Source organism: Myotis brandtii, unplaced genomic scaffold (assembly GCF_000412655.1).
Source record: "Myotis brandtii unplaced genomic scaffold, ASM41265v1 scaffold902, whole genome shotgun sequence".
Lineage (NCBI taxonomy): Eukaryota > Metazoa > Chordata > Mammalia > Chiroptera > Vespertilionidae > Myotis > Myotis brandtii.
Window position 1 is genome coordinate 950931 of NW_005371709.1, and position 19786 is coordinate 970716.

At 40.9% G+C, this 19786-nt stretch overlaps 1 protein-coding gene across 1 annotated transcript in view; it reads right to left on the reverse strand.

The window, feature by feature from the left end:
- ABCC2 (ATP-binding cassette, sub-family C (CFTR/MRP), member 2) overlaps positions 1-19786 on the reverse strand; it is a 71292-nt gene that overhangs the window by 49123 nt on the left and 2383 nt on the right. The window contains exons 2-5 of the mRNA XM_005885454.2: positions 16676-16848; positions 14646-14819; positions 604-720; positions 154-288 (exon numbers count right to left, since the gene is read on the reverse strand). Of these exons, the coding sequence (XP_005885516.1) occupies positions 154-288; positions 604-720; positions 14646-14819; positions 16676-16708 (459 nt within the window). The 5' untranslated portion in view covers positions 16709-16848. The remainder of the gene's footprint in view (positions 1-153; positions 289-603; positions 721-14645; positions 14820-16675; positions 16849-19786) is intronic.

Consider the following 19786-nt stretch of genomic DNA (forward strand, 5'->3'; position numbering starts at 1 on the left):
ACAGCCCACATAGGTGAATATTTGTGATTAAAGCCTATATCAAATCCCCTAAATATGATTCTATCCTGGAGCTCAACTTACTGAATGCCCTTGGCTGAGACTGAGAAGTGGCCTCGCAGTTTCCTCTCGTGTCACCCTCTCTTCCCTCCTTACCTTTAAAAGCATCCGGATCAGAGTCTGTAACTGGAAAGTGCCGCAGAGTACTGAGAGAATCCAGAAGAGGGACAGGAACCAAGAGTCCTTCTGCACACACCAGCGCCTGCTGTGTTGGATCAGCAAAACCAGGAGCTAGAGAGACAGTCACATCAAGTTCTGAAATACATTGTCACTAGCCAAGGAAAAGAGGCAAAAGGGATGTCAGAAAACAAAGGAAGAAAGGAGGACCACGGGAGGAGTTGTCCACTGTTGTCCTTAATCTGGCCGGGCAGAAAGCACACAGATGCCAAACTGTAGATTTCCTCCCTGACACCACCCAACTGTCTCTTTTCAGGGCCTCCATGCTCTCCCTGGGACCCCCGTTCGCACCCATCTCTATTCACCACACTTGGGTGGGAAGTTAGCAAAGAAGGCAGAAGGTCACCATCTGCATTTTAATGTAGTTACTTCGGGAGTCAGAAAAATCTTTTCAAGACCCAAGGAAATTAACGTCAGGCACTGCAGTAGTCGGGTGATGGAGGCATATTCTGCTGGATAGGTGCAAGGTGTCTGCATCACGATTTTCTAATGGTATCACAGATTAAGCAGTCAATAAAAACACTTCCCTTGTAACATCTCACTTATTAGTAGATGTAATTGATTAAATGTTGGTTTCCTAAACTCAGTAAACCAATATTCTGGGGGGAAGGGGAGAAGCCATGATTTAAGCAGTTGCCAATTTCTATGGTATAAATACTCCCACTGTAGTGGGTTTCAAGTTCCAGCACGAAGTCCCCAGATGCAGGATTGGGAAGAGATGCACACAATCAGCTCTGTGAGCTGGCTGCAGCACACCACCTCTTAGACCAGTGATGGCGAACCTTTTGAGCTCGGCGTGTCAGCATTTTGAAAAACCCTAACTTAACTCTGGTGCCGTGTCACATATAGAAATTTTTTGATATTTGCAACCACAGTAAAACAAAGACTTATATTTTTGATATTTATTTTATATATTTAAATGCCATTTAACAAAGAAAAATCAACCAAAAAAATGAGTGTCATAGGTTCGCCATCACTGTCTTAGACCCTTCTTTGTTTGTTCTAAGCGGGGTTAACAAACAGGATGCCTGCAGGGGTCAGGCAGACCATGTTTCTGAGTGAAGTGTGGGAGACTGTACTGAGCTCACGACTGGTCTAATGGGGGCAACTGCTACTCAATCCTAGTTGACCATTGCCCTGTGGGAATGGAGGCCCTGATTTTTCAAGAAAGACGGGAAGTCCAAATAATTATGAGGCATAATTAAAATGATGGCATCAATTCAATTGCTTTTAAAACACTGAATAGGCAGCCCCCAAAAATCATGCTTGTGGAAGAAACATCAATTTCTGTCATCAGGCTTATACAAACAATGCTATACACAGTGATCCATTGATTATAGTCTACAGTCAATCAATTTAAAAGTAATATTTATGGCATTTAAGAAAACTATTTCATATCAATAAACCTGAGTTTCACATATGATCCTTAGATGGCGAAATATGAGTACACAAGATACATATCTTAGTCATTAAAGGTAGTACTTGCCCTAAGGAGAAGGCTCTATAAACTAGTGTTCGAAAGAGGATGAAAAGCTAAAATTTGTTTTGTCCCATTATAATCAAGCTTTGCCTCATCACAGGTCCCTTGAAAAAGGTAGATGACATTGGACTTTATTTCATTTCAAAAGAGCAAATTTCAGCTACATGACTTTGAATAGAGATAAGATAAACAGGGCTGTTCAAGCGATGGAATAAAGTTCGAAGTATGCTAAGTGTTTTTGAGGAATGTTGAGTGTGATGGTTTTAAAGTAAGTCCACAAATTCTTTGATATGCCTCTCTTCCATAAAGCTCCTCTTTCCCTGAGTGTGAGCTAACTTAGTGATTTGTTTCTAAAGAGTAGAATACGGTGGGAGTGACAGTGTGTGACTCCCAAGACTAGCTGGCTTCCTCCTTGTTCTTTCTCTTAGATCACTCACTGCCCCATCATGAGGACGTTCTAGCTCTATGTGGAGGTTCGCTTGGTAAGGAACTGAGACCTGCCAACATGTGAGTGAGTTATCTTAGAATCAGATCCTCTAGCCACAATCAAAACTTCAGATAACCTTAGTCCCAGCATAGTAACTATCAGTTCCTGAGAGACCCTGAAGCAGAACCCAGATAAGCTGCTACCAGATCCCTGATGCAGAGAAACTGTGAGATAAAAACTGTTTACTCTTAAGCTGCTAAGTTTGATGTAATCAGTCACACAGCTACAGATACCTAAGGCAATAGATTTAAAAGGAGGATCCCCCACTCCAGTTGGAATGGCACAATTACCTTTCTTTGGTCTTAGTCCCACCCGTTTCCCCATATAACCTTTGAAGTTAACATTGCAAACAATTGCAACTCTGTCATCCTAAAATGACTACAAGCCAATCAATATTTGTCCTATGAGCTAATGAGACATGATATACTTGTACTGTTCTAAAGGACCACCCCCCCTCATCAGGATGGAGAATTACTACCTCTGCTGAGGAGGTCCACCAGCATCTTAACTCTCAAAATAAAGATCTTTAGTACTGCCTTGCTTACTCTTTTTACTTCCATCCATCTATCCCAACTCATTCCCATGTCTCATTCATCCAGAATGACTCAGGCAGAGATACTGGGCCCTTTGTAATGAAAACCAGCCAAGGAGGGAAACGAATCACTTTTAACCATAGAAACAGTGCTATTACTTATTTCTGGAGTATATAATATGCTGCACAGTATTATGCTTTCCTCACATGAGACTGTGAATTGTTTTTTAGGGAAAAAAATAATTGCTCTTGCAGTGCTAATTTATGTTTGCTCTTAGGTAAATTAGGAGGTAAAATAGAGCAAGTTGGAGCTAAAGCACCCACCCTTGAGGTAAAGAGAATACCAACCAGCACACCGCTCCCCAGGCCAAGGAAAAGGAGGGGTCCTTGTCATGGGCTTACATATTTAAACTCATACAAATTTATTAAAAATACATGAAGCAATCCATATAAAAAAAAGGACCAATTTACACTATAAAGAACTCTTACAAAGCAATTTTTAAAAACCAACAAACCAACAACCAATGCAAAATATCTATATATATAAAAGCCCAAGTGACCGAACAACCAGTCGACCAGTCACTATGACGCACACTAACCACCAGGGGGCAGATGCTCAATGCACAGGATCAGGCCTGTGGGGACGGGGCTCCCTCCTGTCTGGATCGGGCCTGCGGGGATCGGGCTGAAACTGGCTCTCTGACATCCCCCAAGGGGTCCTGGATTGAGAGAGGGCACAGGCCAGGCCCAGGGACCCCACTGCTGCACGAATCCGTGGATCAGGCCTCTAGTAGAATATAAATGGTTAATTTAAAGAAAAAGAATTCAAAAGGCTTTTAACCATAAGAAAAGTTGTTTAATCTCATTAATAAAAAAAGAATGCAATTTCAAATTATGACATACCACTTTTCACTTATCTGATTAGCAAATATAAAAAAGTTTGATAATAAAAAGTTGGTTAGAGGAAAAACCTCAATGCAGGGAACTTTATACTATCTATAAAAATTTTGAGTCCACATACCCTTAGCCCAGTAATTTCATTTCCAGGAGTTCATCCTACAGACACACTCATATCTATGAAGCTATTTATTACAGCATTGCTTATGATAGTAGAAGATTAGAAACCACCTAGATTTCTATCATTAGGGCACATGAATTATGGTACACTCAAATAACAACATCTCAAAATGCCAATAAAAAGAAGCAGATCTTTATGTGCCAAATGGAAAAACTTTTAAGACACAGAAGAGTATATATGTGACATTAACATTTGTGTGAAAAAATATATGTAGGTAGTTCTTGTACAAGTATGAATTATCTCTGGAAATGGTATTGATGGTTGCCAACTCAAACAGGAATGAGTAACTGGAGTATCATGTACTTTTTTGTACCTTTTAAATTTTGTAACCCTCTGTAAATTATCTATTAAAAAGATAGAAAGTTAAATACACTAATGCCCCCATTTTAAAAAATGAGCAAGTGATGTGAATAGACAATTCACAAATGAAAAATAACAAAAAATTTTTAAAACATATTTTTATTGATTTCAGAAAGGAAGGAAGAGGGAGAGAGATAAAAAACATCTATGATGAGAGAATAATTGATCGGCTGCCTCCTGCACACCCCATACTGGGAATCGAACCTGCATATGCCCTGACCGGGAATTGAACCGTGACCTCCTGGTTCATAGGTCGATGCTCAACCACTGAGCCACTCCGGCCAGGCAATCTTAACAAATTTCAAAAAAATCAATTGTATTAGTACATATAGAAATGCAAGGTAAAACAATATGATGCCATTTTGCATGTAAAGTTAAAAACATATGATGTAATGCTGGCAAGGGTGCAAAGATTAATTTTAATGCACTTTTAAGACTATAAGTTCACAAAAATCTTCCTAGATTATGAAAGGTTTCCATTATGTTTCAAAAGACTTAAACTGATCATATACTTTGATATAGTAATTTTACTTTGAAGAATCTATTCTGAAGAAATATTCTGAATTGTAGGCAAATATTTATGCACAAGAATGTTAACTGGAGCCTCATTTTTTAAAAATATTTTTTATTAAATTCAGAGAGGAAGAAAGAGTGAGAGAGAGAGAGGAACATCAATGCTGAGAGAATCATTGATTGGCTGCCTCCTGCATGCCTCCTACTGGGGACCGAGTCCACAACCTGGGCATGTGCCCTGACTGGGAATCAAATCATGACCTCCTGGTTCATAGGTTGATGCTCAATCATTGAGCCACACCCGGTTGGGCCTGGAGCCTCATTTTTACTAGTGAAACACTTATAAAACAAAAATTACCCCAAAACAGTTGTGGAGAGATTTGTTGGGAGGAGTTAATGCTGCAAGAGTTGTTAAAATAAGAGTTGTATGGTATACTCAGGTGATGAACGATTTTAGTGATCAGAATTATGTTTAAAATAATGTTAGCCCTGGCTGAGTTGGTTAGAGCATTGTCTCGATATGCTAAGGTTGTGGGTTTGATCCTCTGTCAGGGCATATACAGGAATCAACCAGTGAATGCATAAATAAGTGGAACAACAAATCTATCTATCTCTCTCTCTCAAAATCAATCAATAAAAATTTTTTAGAAGAATAATGTTAACTCAGGGAAATGCTTTTTATATCATCTGAAGTTAAAAGAAAGTAGACTACAAAATTGCATATACAATGAGTTCAATTATAATTTAGAAAAAGGCAAGAGTTTCCTGTCTAAGATACAGGTTTAGTACTTTATCTCCCATCCTTCCCAACCCCTTGAACTGGTAGTAAAGTACCCAAGAAATAAATGCATAATTGCACTGAGGATATGAATGAAAAAGGGTAAGCTCCGTAGATCAGATAAGTTTTAGAAGACAAAAAGCATACATATCAGTAGTGACAGGTAAAAGCAGAGAAAACCATCGCCCAAAACACAAGAAAAGACAACAATGAAGGGGGGTTAAGATTGACATCACTGGTTGCTGTGCTTGTATCTTCTATCTGCCCCACCAGACTCACTCTCCACTCTTGTTCCTTCAAGCCTAGAGTGGTAAGTTTGCTGCTTACCCTCCAGGCCCCTCTGTAAATACAACTTCCTCATATTATCCTGTTTTGCTTTAGCCATCTATTTCCTCCTGGGACCCTGACTGGTAGAGTTGCCTCCTCACAGCCATTCTCCTCTTCCTAACAGGACTCCTCTATTGTAAAATACCTCCCCTACTCAGCTCAGCCATATGTTTGGTGGAAGTTGGACCCATTTCCAACCCCACGAGGTGAATTAAAACCAGTGATAATGGTTCCATTCCACTGGCCTGTGACTGCTTTAGCCATGGACATATGATACAATTCTGGCCAAAGAGAAGTGGGGACAGCTTGTGGGAACTAGCTTTTGGGGGCTTCTGGGAAAAGTTTTCTTCACCGTTCAAAGTGATATATAGATCCAGAAGATAAAGAACTCTTTACAACTCAACGATAGAAAGACACAAATAACCTAACTAAAAATAGGCAAAAGGTTTATTCAAATAAAACATTTTTCCAAAGAAGGTATTCAAATGGCCAAAAGCATATGAAAAGATGCTCAACATTATTAGTCATTAGGGCAATGTAAATCAAAACCACAATGAGATACCACTTCACATCTAGGATAGTGACAATCAAAAAGGTGACAATAACAAGTATTGGTGAGGATGAGCATAGTAGTCCCCCCTTATCCTCAGGGGGATATGTTCCAAGACCCACTGTGGATGCTAAAACTGCAGATAGTACTGAACACTATATACACTATGTTTTTTCATATATATACATAAGCTTGATGGCTTCTCTTTGGCAGATCTGAACTGCCAGCATCACTATTCTTGCACTTGGTGCCTTTGTTAAGTAAAACAAGGGTTCCTTTACACAAGTGCTCCAATACTGAGACAATCAATCTGATCGCCCAGAAGGCTACTAAGTGACTAACGGGTGGGTAGTGTATACAGCATGGAGACAAAGGAGTGATTCCCATCCCAGGCAAAACAGCTGGATGATAAGAGGTTTCACCACACTCGTCAGAACAGCATACAATTTAAAACTTATGAATTGTTTATTTCTGAAACTTTCCATTTACTATTTTCAGACTGTGGTTGACCTCAGGTGACTGAGGCCACGGAATGAAAAGGATAAGGAAGGACTACTGTGTTCGAAAGTCACACATTGCTGGCAGGAATATAACACGGTGCAGGCACTTTGGTAAACAGTTTGTCGGTTCCTCAAAAGATAGAGTTCCCATAAACTTACCAAATGAGTCAGCAATTCTATCCCTAAATATACACCCAAGAAAACTGGAAACCTATGTCCACCCAAAAACTTGTACACAAATGTTTCTAACATCATTATTTAAAACAGGCAAAAAAAAATAGAAACAATGCAAATATCCATCAACTAATGATTAGATAAATAAAATATGGTATGCCCATACAATGGTATAACCCTAAGCGACCGGTCGACCGTTTGGTTGCTATGATGTGCACTGACCATTAGGGGGCAGACACTCAATGCAGGAGCTGCCCCCTGGTCAGCGCACTCCCACAGCGGGAGGGCCGCTCAGCTGACCAATAGGTGCCAGACGCCGGGCTCAAGGCTGGCAAGCCCAGCTGTGGCAGTGTGAGCCTCTCCCGCCTCCACAGCAGTGCTACCAAGCAGCAGCGGTGGCGGCAGGTGCAGCGGGGCCAGGATGAGCGGGAGTGGCGCAGCGCCCGGCGGGGCTCGGGGTCCTCCCAGCTGCATGCCACTTTGCGCACTACTACATCCACCGAGGGGTCCCGGATTGCGAGAAGGCACAGGCCAAGCTGAGGGACCCCACCAGTGCACGAATCTGTGCATCGAGCTTCTAGTTCAGCCATAAAAAGGAATGAAATACTGATACAAGCTACAACCTGGATGAACTTTGAAAACATAATGCTAAATGAAAGAAGACAGACACAAAAAGCCACATACTGTATGATTGCATTTATATATGAAATATCCAGACTGGGCATTTAGAGAGACCAAAAGCCGATTTGTGTTGCCAGGGGAGAGGGGGAGGAGGGGATGAGAAGCAATTGTTTCATGGGTAAAAGATTCCCATTTCAGGTGATGAAAAAGGCCTGGAATCAGATAGTAGCGATGACTATACAACATTATGAATGTATTTAATGCCACTGAATTGTATACTTTAAAATGGTTAAAATGGTTAATTTTACCTTATGTGTATTCTACTACAACAAAAAAAAATCTTTCAAAAAAATGAAGTACTGATTCATGCTACAACATGTATAAAACCTTGAAAAATCCTATGCTAAGTAAAATAAATCAGACACTAGGCAGTGGTTCTCAACCTTCCTAATGCTGCGACCCTTTAATACAGTTCCTCATGTTGTGGTGACCCCCAACCATAAAATTATTTTTGTTGCTACTTCATAACTGTAATTTTGCTACTGTTATGAATCGTAATGTAAATATCTGATATGCTATATGTGTTTTCCGATGGTCGCGTCCCACAGGTTGAGAACCGCTGCACTAGAGGTTACGTATTGCATAATTCCAAGTATAAGAAATGTCCTGGATAGACAAATTCATAGAGACAGAAAGTAGATTTAGAATTGCCAGGGACTGGCAGAGAGGAGGAGGAGAACAGGGAGCTACTACTGCTTAATAGGTCCAGGGTTTCATTTTGGAGCGATGAAAATATTCTGGAATTTAGACAGTGGTGATGGTGACTATACTAAAAAACCTCTGAATCACCCACTTTAAAGAGGTGCCTTCTATGGTATGCGGATTATATCTCAATAAAGGTATTTGTTGAAGTGACACATAGGAGCACCTGACCTCTTTATCTGCCTCTGGACACTGACATGGGTGTGATGCCTGGAGCTGCTGCAACCATCCTGCAGTCATGTGCTAGCTTGGCAATTGCCTTGATGTGCTGAGTAATCAGAAGAAAGATAAAGACAATCAGCTACCTGCTGATGTTGTTGAGCTGCTATGTTAACAAATCCTGGAGTTACACTACCTCTGGACTGTTTGTTATATAAGAAAAATTCTTTACTGTTTAAACCAGAAGGTATGACTTCCAGGTGAGAGAGTCTTAACCAATATAAATCTGTTCTCTGTAGTCAGCCCTGACAGTGAGTAAGAATGGGAAACAGGACAGAAGTCAGTCTTAATTGAAATTCCGTGTACAGAACTAGTATAGTTCCACCAGTCACTTTCTCCTCTTCCTGACCCCAACCCATCACTGCAAATCCAGACAACAATTTTATTTACCACACATACCCTCAAACAGTCTAAAACAGGAGTACTCTCTAAAGAAACAGAATCCTTCCCCTGAAAAAGGCCCAGTGGGTAGAAGGGGTATTGTTGCCCCATAGTAACTTCATCCAGAGTAAATTCATTGGGCACGCAGTAGGGGTAGAAATGTACCACCCAAGATCCTGCTCTTGGGGAAGCCCATAGTCCAGATAGTCATCCAAGTCTCAGAGCTCACAGACAGTCCTCCCATCAGGAAGAGGCTAGATGGGGAAGCAGACATATATAATGGCAGAGGAACCTACTCCACCCACATATGTTCATTAACATATAAACATATTTAAAAAATCAGAACACTAATAACCACCAGAAAGTTGAGAAAAACCAGTACTATTGAAGAAGAAAACCAATATAATTAATCAGAACAACTGATTCTTGGATGAAACAAACAGGAATTATTAACTGAACAGAAAAGAATGATTATTTTAAAATTAATATCCTATGAGAGATTTGAGAAGACACTGCATCCATTAATAGGTTGTTGGTTTGTATTGTTGCTTTCTTAAGAGGTACACTCAAAAAGTAGGAAGAATTCTTAGAAGTCAAATCTGTGATTACTAAAACAAAAGCTCTTTAGCATGACAGGAAGAAAAATTGGAGAAATTTTTCAAAGCATAGAAAGAGAAAAAGAAATTTTAAAAAGAAAATTTAAAAAGAGACAAGTTGAGAAGGATGGCCAATTCAGAGTCCAACAGCGATCTAAACAAAGTCCTGGAGAAATAGAATTTCAAAATTGGAGGGGAAAAATGAAAAGGGTAATATATGAAAGTTAGTATATAATATATTAAAAGGGTAAGATAAAAAAAAAAAGTACTTAGGTTGAGAGTGTAGAACCCATCAAACGTAAACAGCCTCTCATGAAATTTCAGGACATCAAGAATAAAGAGGAGAGCCTGCCTGGCGTGGTTCAGTAGTTGAACGTCTACCTAGGAACCAGGAGGTCACGGTTTGATTCCCAGTCAGGGCACATGCCCGGGTTGCGGGCTCAGTCCCAGTGTGAGGCATGTAGGAGGTAGACGATCAATGATTCTCATCAATGATGTTTCTCTCTCTCTCTCTCTCTCTCTCTCCTCTCTCTCTCCTTTTCTCTCTGAAATCAATAAAAATATATATTTTAAAAAATGAATACAGAGAACAAAAGCTTCTAGAGAGGATAACAAGGAATGAGGAAATCCTAATTCGACAGCTCAGGATACAGGCGAACAATGTAGTGACATCTTCAGAATGAAAAAAAAAATCTTTTGTGGGCCTAACATTCCATATTCAGATGAACATTTTCAGAAAGCAAAGATGTAGAGACTTTTTCTACTGTTACACTTTCTGAAATTTTTATTTGAGGATGTTCTCTAGATCCAAGAAATTTGGGAGCCCTGATTCTCTCATCTTACACAAGAGGCATCAAGATGTAGAGTCTAAAATTGATGGCAGGTCATTTTTAGGTATAAAGGTAACCAACAGAAGAACTGAAAATAATCATACAAAATTAAAAAACTGAGAGAAAGAGAACGAAAGAAAAAGGAAGCTGAGAATTGGGTCAATGAGAGCAGAAATATATATACATATTTGATAGATCAAGAAATACAGGTATAAATATATTATTTGCAGATATGGAGGTAGCCATCAAAATAATTTTAAATGGCCTGGACAATAGGACTGGGAGGTAGTGGAAAATTAACCATTTTAACCATTTTAAAGTATACAATTCAGCGAGAGACTCTTTTCTTTTTAAGAGAGTGGAAGGAAACATACCAAAATGTAATAAGAGTATATCAGAGTGATACAATTACCAATAGATTTTTAGGATGACAAACTTCCTATTTCCCAAACTTTCTACAATAACCATGCATTATTTTTATAATCAGAAACATATACACACTTTGCTTATTTAGGATCAGGGAAATCTTGCAGTTTAATGATTACCAAGTCCTCTTAATAGTCTTTGCCCTTGATCTCTAATTTATTGGAGGAACTTCAATTTGAGTTTACTAAACTCAATTCCCTAAGGAGATACAATCACATTCGTATTAAGAAAGGAAGGGGAATGGTTTGGCCATATGTAATATCTCTCCATCTCTTCAGTCCTCCTTTTCCTAGCACTTTCTGAATGACAAGGTACTCTGGTTGAATCTTTTACCCACTACAGAGAATTTCAACTTCCACCACTTCCCTGGCAGACAAATGTCTAACTTCAGTTCCAATATTTCAGTTCATTCTATTATCAGACAGCTATTATTATTAGCAAGTTATTTTGTATATTTAGCCGAAGTTGACTTCCCTGGAACAACCTCCACCCACTTACCTTGATCTTGCTCTCTGAAACTTTTCAGCACAAGCTAGGCAATCTTCTGTGATATACTTTTGCAAATACTTGAAGATGATTCCCACGTCTCATTGGCTCAACACAAGTTCATTTTTGCTATACATCTTTCTCACACCTCAGCACTTACACAACCTCCAGAACCAGATTTCTCTTTTGTTCTCCTAGAACTATGTCATCATTCATTCACTCACTCACTCACTCATTTTGTAATTCAATTCATTCAATTAACTATGCATCAAGTCCTTTCCAGTAAGGATGCACCTTTAAACAAATAAATTTCCAGAGTCTCTCACCCGCTTGGTCAAGCAAATGGACTTACTTCAGATGAGGTAAACACTGCACTAGTGACTAAACAAGAATGGCAGTAACAGCTATTCAGGAAAGAGGGAGAGGAACAAAAAGGCCAAAGGTAGATAGAAGAAGAAGCAGAAAAATAAAATCAAGTTGAGGAGTGAGTTAAGAAGATACTTGTAGAAGACAGAAGTTTTACTTTGTGAGGAATTATACTTCTGACTTTTTTCAGAGAAAAACTAATTATTTTGAAATTTTTAAGAGAAAGCTAACCTGTGTCTTCACCCTCAAAATAGAGGACAAAAAAAGTAAAGTATAAATTATAAATGGAGCTCCTAAGACCATGAGCAAGGGCAAGTGGATTATTTGCTACAGGGGGGAAAAAAGCAAATACATTGCTTTTCTCTTTCTCCATAGAGATTTGTGTTTATGAAAGTTAAACAAAATGTGATATATTCAAACAGTGAACTATTATTCAGCCATAAAAGGGAATGAAGTACTGATAAATGCTACAACATAGATGAACCTTGAAAACCTAGGCAAGTAAAAGAAGCCAATCATAAAAGACCACATAGGATTCCATTTATATGAAACTAGAGGCCTGGGGCACAAAATTCATGCATGGGTGGGTCCCCTCAGCCCAGTCTGCACACTCTCCAATCCAGGATCCCTCAGGGGATGTCTGAAACTGGCAGTTGGACATCCCTCTCACAATCGTGAACTGCTGGCTCCTAATCGCTCACCTGCCTTCCTGCCTAACTGCCCCCCGCTGCTGGCCAGGTCACTCCCAACTGCCCCCTCCCCCTGCTTACCTGGTCACCCCACACAGCCTGCTGTTTAGTCGTTTGGTTGTCCCTCACTAACCCCTCTGCCGGCCTGGTCGCCCCACACAGCCTGCTTGTTCAGTCATTTGGTCGTCCCTCACTAACCCCCCTGCCAGCCTGGTCGTAGGCAGCCATCTTGTGAGGGCATGAGGGTTAATTTGCATATTACCTCTTTATTATATAGGAGGATGTCTAAACTAGAGACAGAAAATAGATTAGCCGTTACTTAGAGCTAAGGGGGACAAGGAGATAGGGGGTTTCTTTTTGAGAGAATGAAAATGTTCTAAAATTGACTGTGGTGATGATTGCACCTATCTGTGATATACTTAAAAATAGAATTGTATTTAAATGGGAGAATTATATGGTAATGTGAATTATATCTCAAGAAAGTTGTTTTTTAAAACATTGATTAAAAGCTATCATTAGGATGGGATACCGATTTACTCACTACCCAGGCTTTCCTTAGATACTCCAGAAAATGGCAGAATCCCCCTAACTTGACTGACAGTATAGAGCAAGAGCAGAGCAAATGTTTTGGACATCTTTGACAATCCAACAGGGAGTCACTGCCAGCCATGACAGTTACCTCAAGTGCTGTGTCAAGACTGAGGCAATTGGTGTAATGGGAACACCTTTAGGAGGAGCCCAAACCACAAGTCTGGACTCTTGGATAAGGGCTCCATCTGGACACCAATATGAGAGGAACTTCCACCCCTGGTGGGCTACAAGAACTCAGAGCTCCAACCGCCCCACCCAATAACGGAGCTTGGCTGTGCCATGGGCCGCACTTGGTGCCACCTGGCGTGAGATCGACGCCTGCAGATGCCGTCAGTGACAGATACTTCCCACCAGCGCTGGCTCTGATGGCTTGTACACCGTAAGTTCCCCCCCTCTCTGTGTGCAACCTGCTTGTGACTCTGTTGGCTTACTGGGGAGGTTTCCCCCAATACACCTGGCATTACAGAAAGAGACAAACATGGGATGACTCCTTTCAGGATGCGCCCTTGCTCGTGACCAAAAAGCTGGCTCTGGCCAAAAGCTGAGTCATTCCCGAGAGTATTGAAGCATGTTGTTTGACGTTCAGAGTCTAAAGCTCTCTTGCCTCTACAGTGCATTTAATACCAACATCCAACAAATGCCCCCTGAGTGCTAGGTCCTATGCTGAGCACTCAAAACAACAGGGCAGACCGTGACCCTGCTCCAGGCTCCCAGACACTGTTCTTTTCCTATCCAGATCCCTCCCAAACTCCCACCAGCCCCATCTCAGAGCATCAGTGCAAATCCCACTTCCTTCGGCCAAGTTCCTTTTTTCTTCTTTTTAGACTGCAGGTAGCCTGAGATCATTGGTGTGCATGCTCATAGAACTCCGAGTCTAATTTGTCTTTCTAAAACCCCGCTGAAAGATCAGGATGGATAGGGGGGAAACCAGTGAAAAGATGGTGGATTTTCTGAGGTAGCAACCTCAGCTGAGGGTCTTTCATTTCCCACAAGAAACTCCCTGCATTCATCAGTGCAGCTGGCTCCTGAGGGGCTCCTCCCTCATTCTTCCCGGGCTCTCTCCTGCCTGCCCTGTCCTTCCCATTATTTCCCTACTCAGGCATGTCACTATAAGCACTCACCCTTCCTCCCTCTCTGTGAGTGATCATCTATGTATGGAAGACTGGGAGAATGAAAGCCCTATTTCAGATCCAAGTTTGGGGAGATGAGCCATGATGGCTGGATTGCCTGAATCGAGAGGACAGAGGCCACATCATATAGTTCATTTTCACCTCATTGTAGGTGCCAACTGAATTACAGTCTCCTGATATAGAACAGCTTAAAGATAGGAAATCCCATGTTCCCTTCTCAAATACTAAAAAGACAATAACTACATATTTTACTGATTTGGTACCCACTATTGGTGTTCAGGGTGTCCGCTCCCCAGAAGATTTCTAAGACACGATTCTTTTGCAAAATTCAAAATCACCTTAACTAAGCAATATAGCAAGGGACCAGGGAGGCATAAGGCAGGTGGAGAGAGGGACGCTCACAGAACATGTCTCTACCTGAGTCAACAACACTTGGGAAGGCTGGTTAAAGACAGGGAAGGAGACACTTAAACCACCAAGAAAATGTCTCTATGGTGCACCAAGGAATTAGTTAGAAAATACTTGGGTTCCATACCTGCTTAGCAAGGTAGAGTTTGGTTATAGAAGATTTCTTGTTCCTGGATCTGTACACATGGAGAAGTTGCCAAGGGGCCAGGAGCCAAAGGAAGCCCAAGGGAATCCATACCAGAACAGTTTGCTCAAAGCAAAGTGGCAGGTCCGCCTCCGGGCTATCCAGCAATGAGGAATTCTGGGGGACCAAAATGTAAGGATTGTTGGTTACATGAGTTTGAAGACAGAAGACCAGCCCTAGCCCACACCCTCCACCCCAACCCGTTTCCAAACAATTTTAACTAAGTTATATATCTACATCCAGTCTGACCCTTGTGCTGTATTTTTCTATTCATCTCCATTGATACAAATTCACAATTTAATGACATTTAGTGACTTTTTTGGCCAATGCAACCTTTAAAGGCCTTTCTTCCTGTGATTCTCAGTGAATTTTCCCACCAGTCATTGAGTAAACTTCGCCAATGCATTTGCCAAGTTGTGGGAAGAAGAGGGACCTTTCTCCAATCCAAATGGGGAGAATAGTTCCTTGGGATATAAAAACTTTTTCTTATTCTAGTCTTTAGCACCGAATGAACTCACTGTCAGACACTCAAATATGCAGGCAGGCAGAATGCTTAGTCATGCTATGACATTTAGACTCCAGAGAGCTTCTGTCAGAGCCCAAGGGCTTATGTCAGAAACCCAGGGGGCATCAGCACAGAAGCACAATGAAACTGTTGAACAGAAGGCTTATTCCCAGCAAGTTCTGTACTGGTCTTTGCATTCTGCAATAATGAGAAGTGTCTTGTGAGTTGAGGGTGGGGGGCACTAGTTCTTATATTTGAGTCATGTGAGAATAGATTTTTCTCTCCCAATAAATATTTTTGAATTGTTTTGTATGGCTGTTTGAACAGATTCTCTAAAGAAAAGGTTAAGGTGCCCTGATCAAGATGATCTGCCAGATAACTCTTAGAGAGAATTCTCAAGGGTTGGCTATTAAGCCCCACCTTCCTGAGGTATGTGGTTTCTGGTCTTGGGGCCCACATTCTTTCTAAGTCTGGGAAGTGCTGCCCACGTGCTCTGCTATCTCACTTCTGCTCTTCTTATCTCTCCATAAGGTTACCTAACTTTAGAATCAAGAAGATGTAGCTAAGATATTTAAACTACTTTAACATTCTAGGTAATTCTGATGATGATGCTAAGAGTTTGTAGACCACATTTTCTTAATATCACTAAATCCAAGGTCCCTTCTCATTCCCTCTTCCATTAAACCATTTGTTTTTGTTGCTCACACTGTTTATCTCAAAATTCTCTGCTCTAATATTTCGAAAAATTGTCTCAGTGCTCATGATACCCAGATTTGCATCCATATCTTCAACTTCCAGTCCACATCACTAATCGCCAGTTACTCTAGTTCATAGCATTATTGTTTCATCATCGGCATATCTCAACAGGACTGTCGTGGACCTTCTCTTCTTCCTCCTACCCCACAAATTACACAATTCCTACTCTTAACATTGATGAAATTAGAAGCCATTTCCCTATTTCTCTTTAGAGAGGCAATTTTGAAGATAGCTTGTCCAAGAAAAGAGTCTGGGATACAATAAACATATGTTATAAAATAAATATATTACTCCCCAAATGATGTGGCTCAGTGATTGAGCATTGACCTATGAACCAGGAGGTCACAGTTCGATTCCTGGTCAGGGCACATGCTAGGGTTACAGGCTCTGTCCCCAGTGTGGGGTGTGCAGGAGGCAGCCGATCAATGATTCTCTCTCATCATCGATGTTTCTCTCTCTCCCTCTCCCTTCCTCTCTGAAATGAATTTTTTAAAAAGTATTTTTTTTTAAATTTAAAAATAAATAAGTAAATATATTACTTCTCCCACATAGAATATCCTCTGGAGATATTATGACATTCTTTTATTTTAAAAAAAATACCCTGAGCTTTAGACCAACTGCATATCTAACTTTTCTGGTTCTGCCTTGTGGCCACTCTAGGCTAATCTATTGCTTGTTCTGGTTTGAGAAGAGAATAAGTGTAATTTCTTACCCAAAAAGTAGAGTTGCAGAACTTCTCCAGCATGATTCCTGGAGCTCTTTCGAAATGAAGACTCCTGGATCACTGTTGTTTCTTATTCACTCTTTTGCTCAGAGAAGGTGGAAGGTGAGTAGTGATGTGTCATCTCCCATTCTGATGTTACAACTCAAGGCAATTCTCCTGACCTTTCATCCCAACAATTTAATCGTTAACCTTGCTTGAAGGTATGTTTACATGATCCCAGTGGATAGACACGTGACCGAGGAGACCTGGGGACACAGATTCACCAGTTCACACAAGCACCAGAAGCCTCTGTAGGTGTGAGCATATGTAAAAGGAACTACTGCCCAGCCGGCGTGACTCAGTGGTTGAGCGTCGACCTACGAATCAGGGGGTCACAGTTCCATTCCCAATCAGGGCACATGCCCGGGTTGCTGGCTCAACCCCCAGTGTGGGGTTTGCAGGATGCAGCTGATCAATGATTCTCTCTCATCATTGATGCTTCTATCTCTCTCTCCCTCTCCCTGCCTCTCTAAAATCAATAAAAATACATTAAAAAATGAAAGGAACTACTGAAAGATGTTAGCAGAGCTGACTGACAGATCAGGAGTGGAGAAGACTTTACTTCTCCAGAGGACACATGACATAAAGAAAGAAGCATCAATGGAGGGGTATGCACCCCTACACGTGCAGTTTCACTTCTGTTTAAGGCCTTAGAGTTCATAGAAGTGTGAAATATCCTACTCCTTTGGATTTTTAATTAAGAACATAGAACTTAACAGATGGTTACAAATCATGTAAACGCTGAAAAAGGTTACAAAATAGCATATTCATATGGAATTTATGCATTTATGCAAAAAAATGTTAACCTTAGCTGTAGGATCATGGGTGATTTTTATGTTTGCTTGCCTGTATGTTCTGATTTTTCCATAATTATCAGGTATTATACATGTAATAATATTTTTAAAGCAAATTTTTGTATTGTGGTAAAAAACACAGCACATGACATAAAATTTACCATCCCAACCATTTCTAAGTGTACAGTTCAGTAGTACTAAATATATTCACATTGTTGTTCAACCAATCTCCAGAACTTTTTCATCTTGCAAAACTGAAATTCAATACCCATTAGACAACAACTCCTCCTTGCTCTATTCCCCTAGTAAAGCAAGTATTCTTTTAAAATCAGGACATCCTAAATTAGCAGTACACTTGCCAACATATTGAAGGGCAAACACCATCATTTGGAGGATCATGTGAAACCATTTTGGTTGTCAACACACACAAAAAAGCCACTTCTGTGTTCCGTGAGTATATACAGACTGTAGTATCTACAGAGATTAACAAGAAAATACCATCTCACACCTGTCAGAATGGCTATCATCAACAAATAAACAAACGACAAGTGCTGGAGAGGATGTGGAGAAAAAGGAACACTTGTGCACTGCTGGTGGGAATGCAGACTGGTGCAGCCACTATGGAAGACAGTATGGAGTTTCCTCAAAAAGCTGGAAATGGAACTCCCATTTGACCCTGTGATCCCACTTCTAGGAATATATCCCAAGAAACCAGAAACACCAATCAGAAAGGATATATGCACCCATATGTTCATAGCAGCACAATTCACCATAGCTAAGATCTGGAAACAGCCTAAGTGCCCATCAGTAGATGAATGGATTAGAAAACTGTGGTACATCTACACGATGGAATACTATGCTGCTGTAAAAAAGAAGGAACTCTTACAATTTGCAACGGCATGGATGGAGCTGGAGAGCATTATGCTAAGTGAAACAAGCCAGTCAATGAAGGAAAAATACCACATGATCTCACTCATTCATGGATAATAAAGACCATTACAAACTTTTGAACAATAATAGATACAGAGGCAGAGCTGCCTCAAACTGATTGTCAAACTGCAGTGGGAAGGCCAGAGAGGGTTGGGGGGCAGAAGGGAGGGGAGTAAGAGATCAACCGAAGGACTTGTATGCATCCATATAAGCATAACCAATGGAGGGGAAGGACACATATGTAATACCCTTTGTAATACTTATTATAATATTTTTTTAAAAAGAATTAAAAAAAAAGAAAATAACATATATTTTAATGTACACATACATACACATATATTCTAATGTATACTTAATACCTGGCCCAAGTATTAAGTAATGTATACTTAATACCTCTGGTTATCTTAAATTCACAAATAATAAAAATATTTACCACTAGTACCAGTGGATATGTTCTGGGTTATTAATATTGAAAGATATATAAATGTTATTAGGACATTTATTCAGTTATTGTCCCATAGACGGACTTCCACCCTTTTCTGTGTGCCTATAACAGGGTTAAAATGATTTAGGATAAAGGCATGATCAGAGTTCACTGGCTTTGGTACAGACCTCTGATCATACCAACAGAAGCAAGCTGGAAAGATGACAATTATAAACGTTTAAAAATCCATCAGGGCTGAAGTAAAATATTAAGGTGCGGAGTGCATGCGGAGCGGGCTGGAGGCTGAGGGCGCGGTTGTCGTTTTCAATCGGGAGGGAGTCTCAGGCTCTGAGCTCCAGTTCCGGGCAAGTCTCTAAGGACCCACACTCATACGGGAGAAGCGGGACTGTCTGGCATCGCTCAGAACCCTAGGGCAGCTTTCTCTCCGTGGGGCTTGCAGCGACTACTGGGACACTGAGAAGCAGAGCCTCTGAGGGCAAGACTGAGAGCAGCCATAATTGCTAACCCCGCCCTGTGATCCCGTGGGACCCGCCCCGCCCAAGCCCTGCAGGGAGGCTTTTGCTGGATAGCCTCAGGCAAAGGCTAGATTAGCACCTCCCTAGAGATCCAGGAGCCAGGAAGCCCAGAGGTCAGAGTGGGACCATCCAGTTTGCAGCTCCGTGGAACCATAAAAGACACACTCAGGGGGCAGACTCAGTGAGCACCAAAGCCCCATTGAAGCAAGTCTTCCCCCAGAGGGGTGTCTCCAGCACAGAAGTTCTCCCACTGCAGACACAGCTGATTCTCACAGCCAATTGGCCTGGAGGTCAATTCCTCACAGTGATAACTACAACAATCAAGGCTTAACTACAACAAGACTGTGCACAAAGACCACAAGGGGGTGCACCAAGA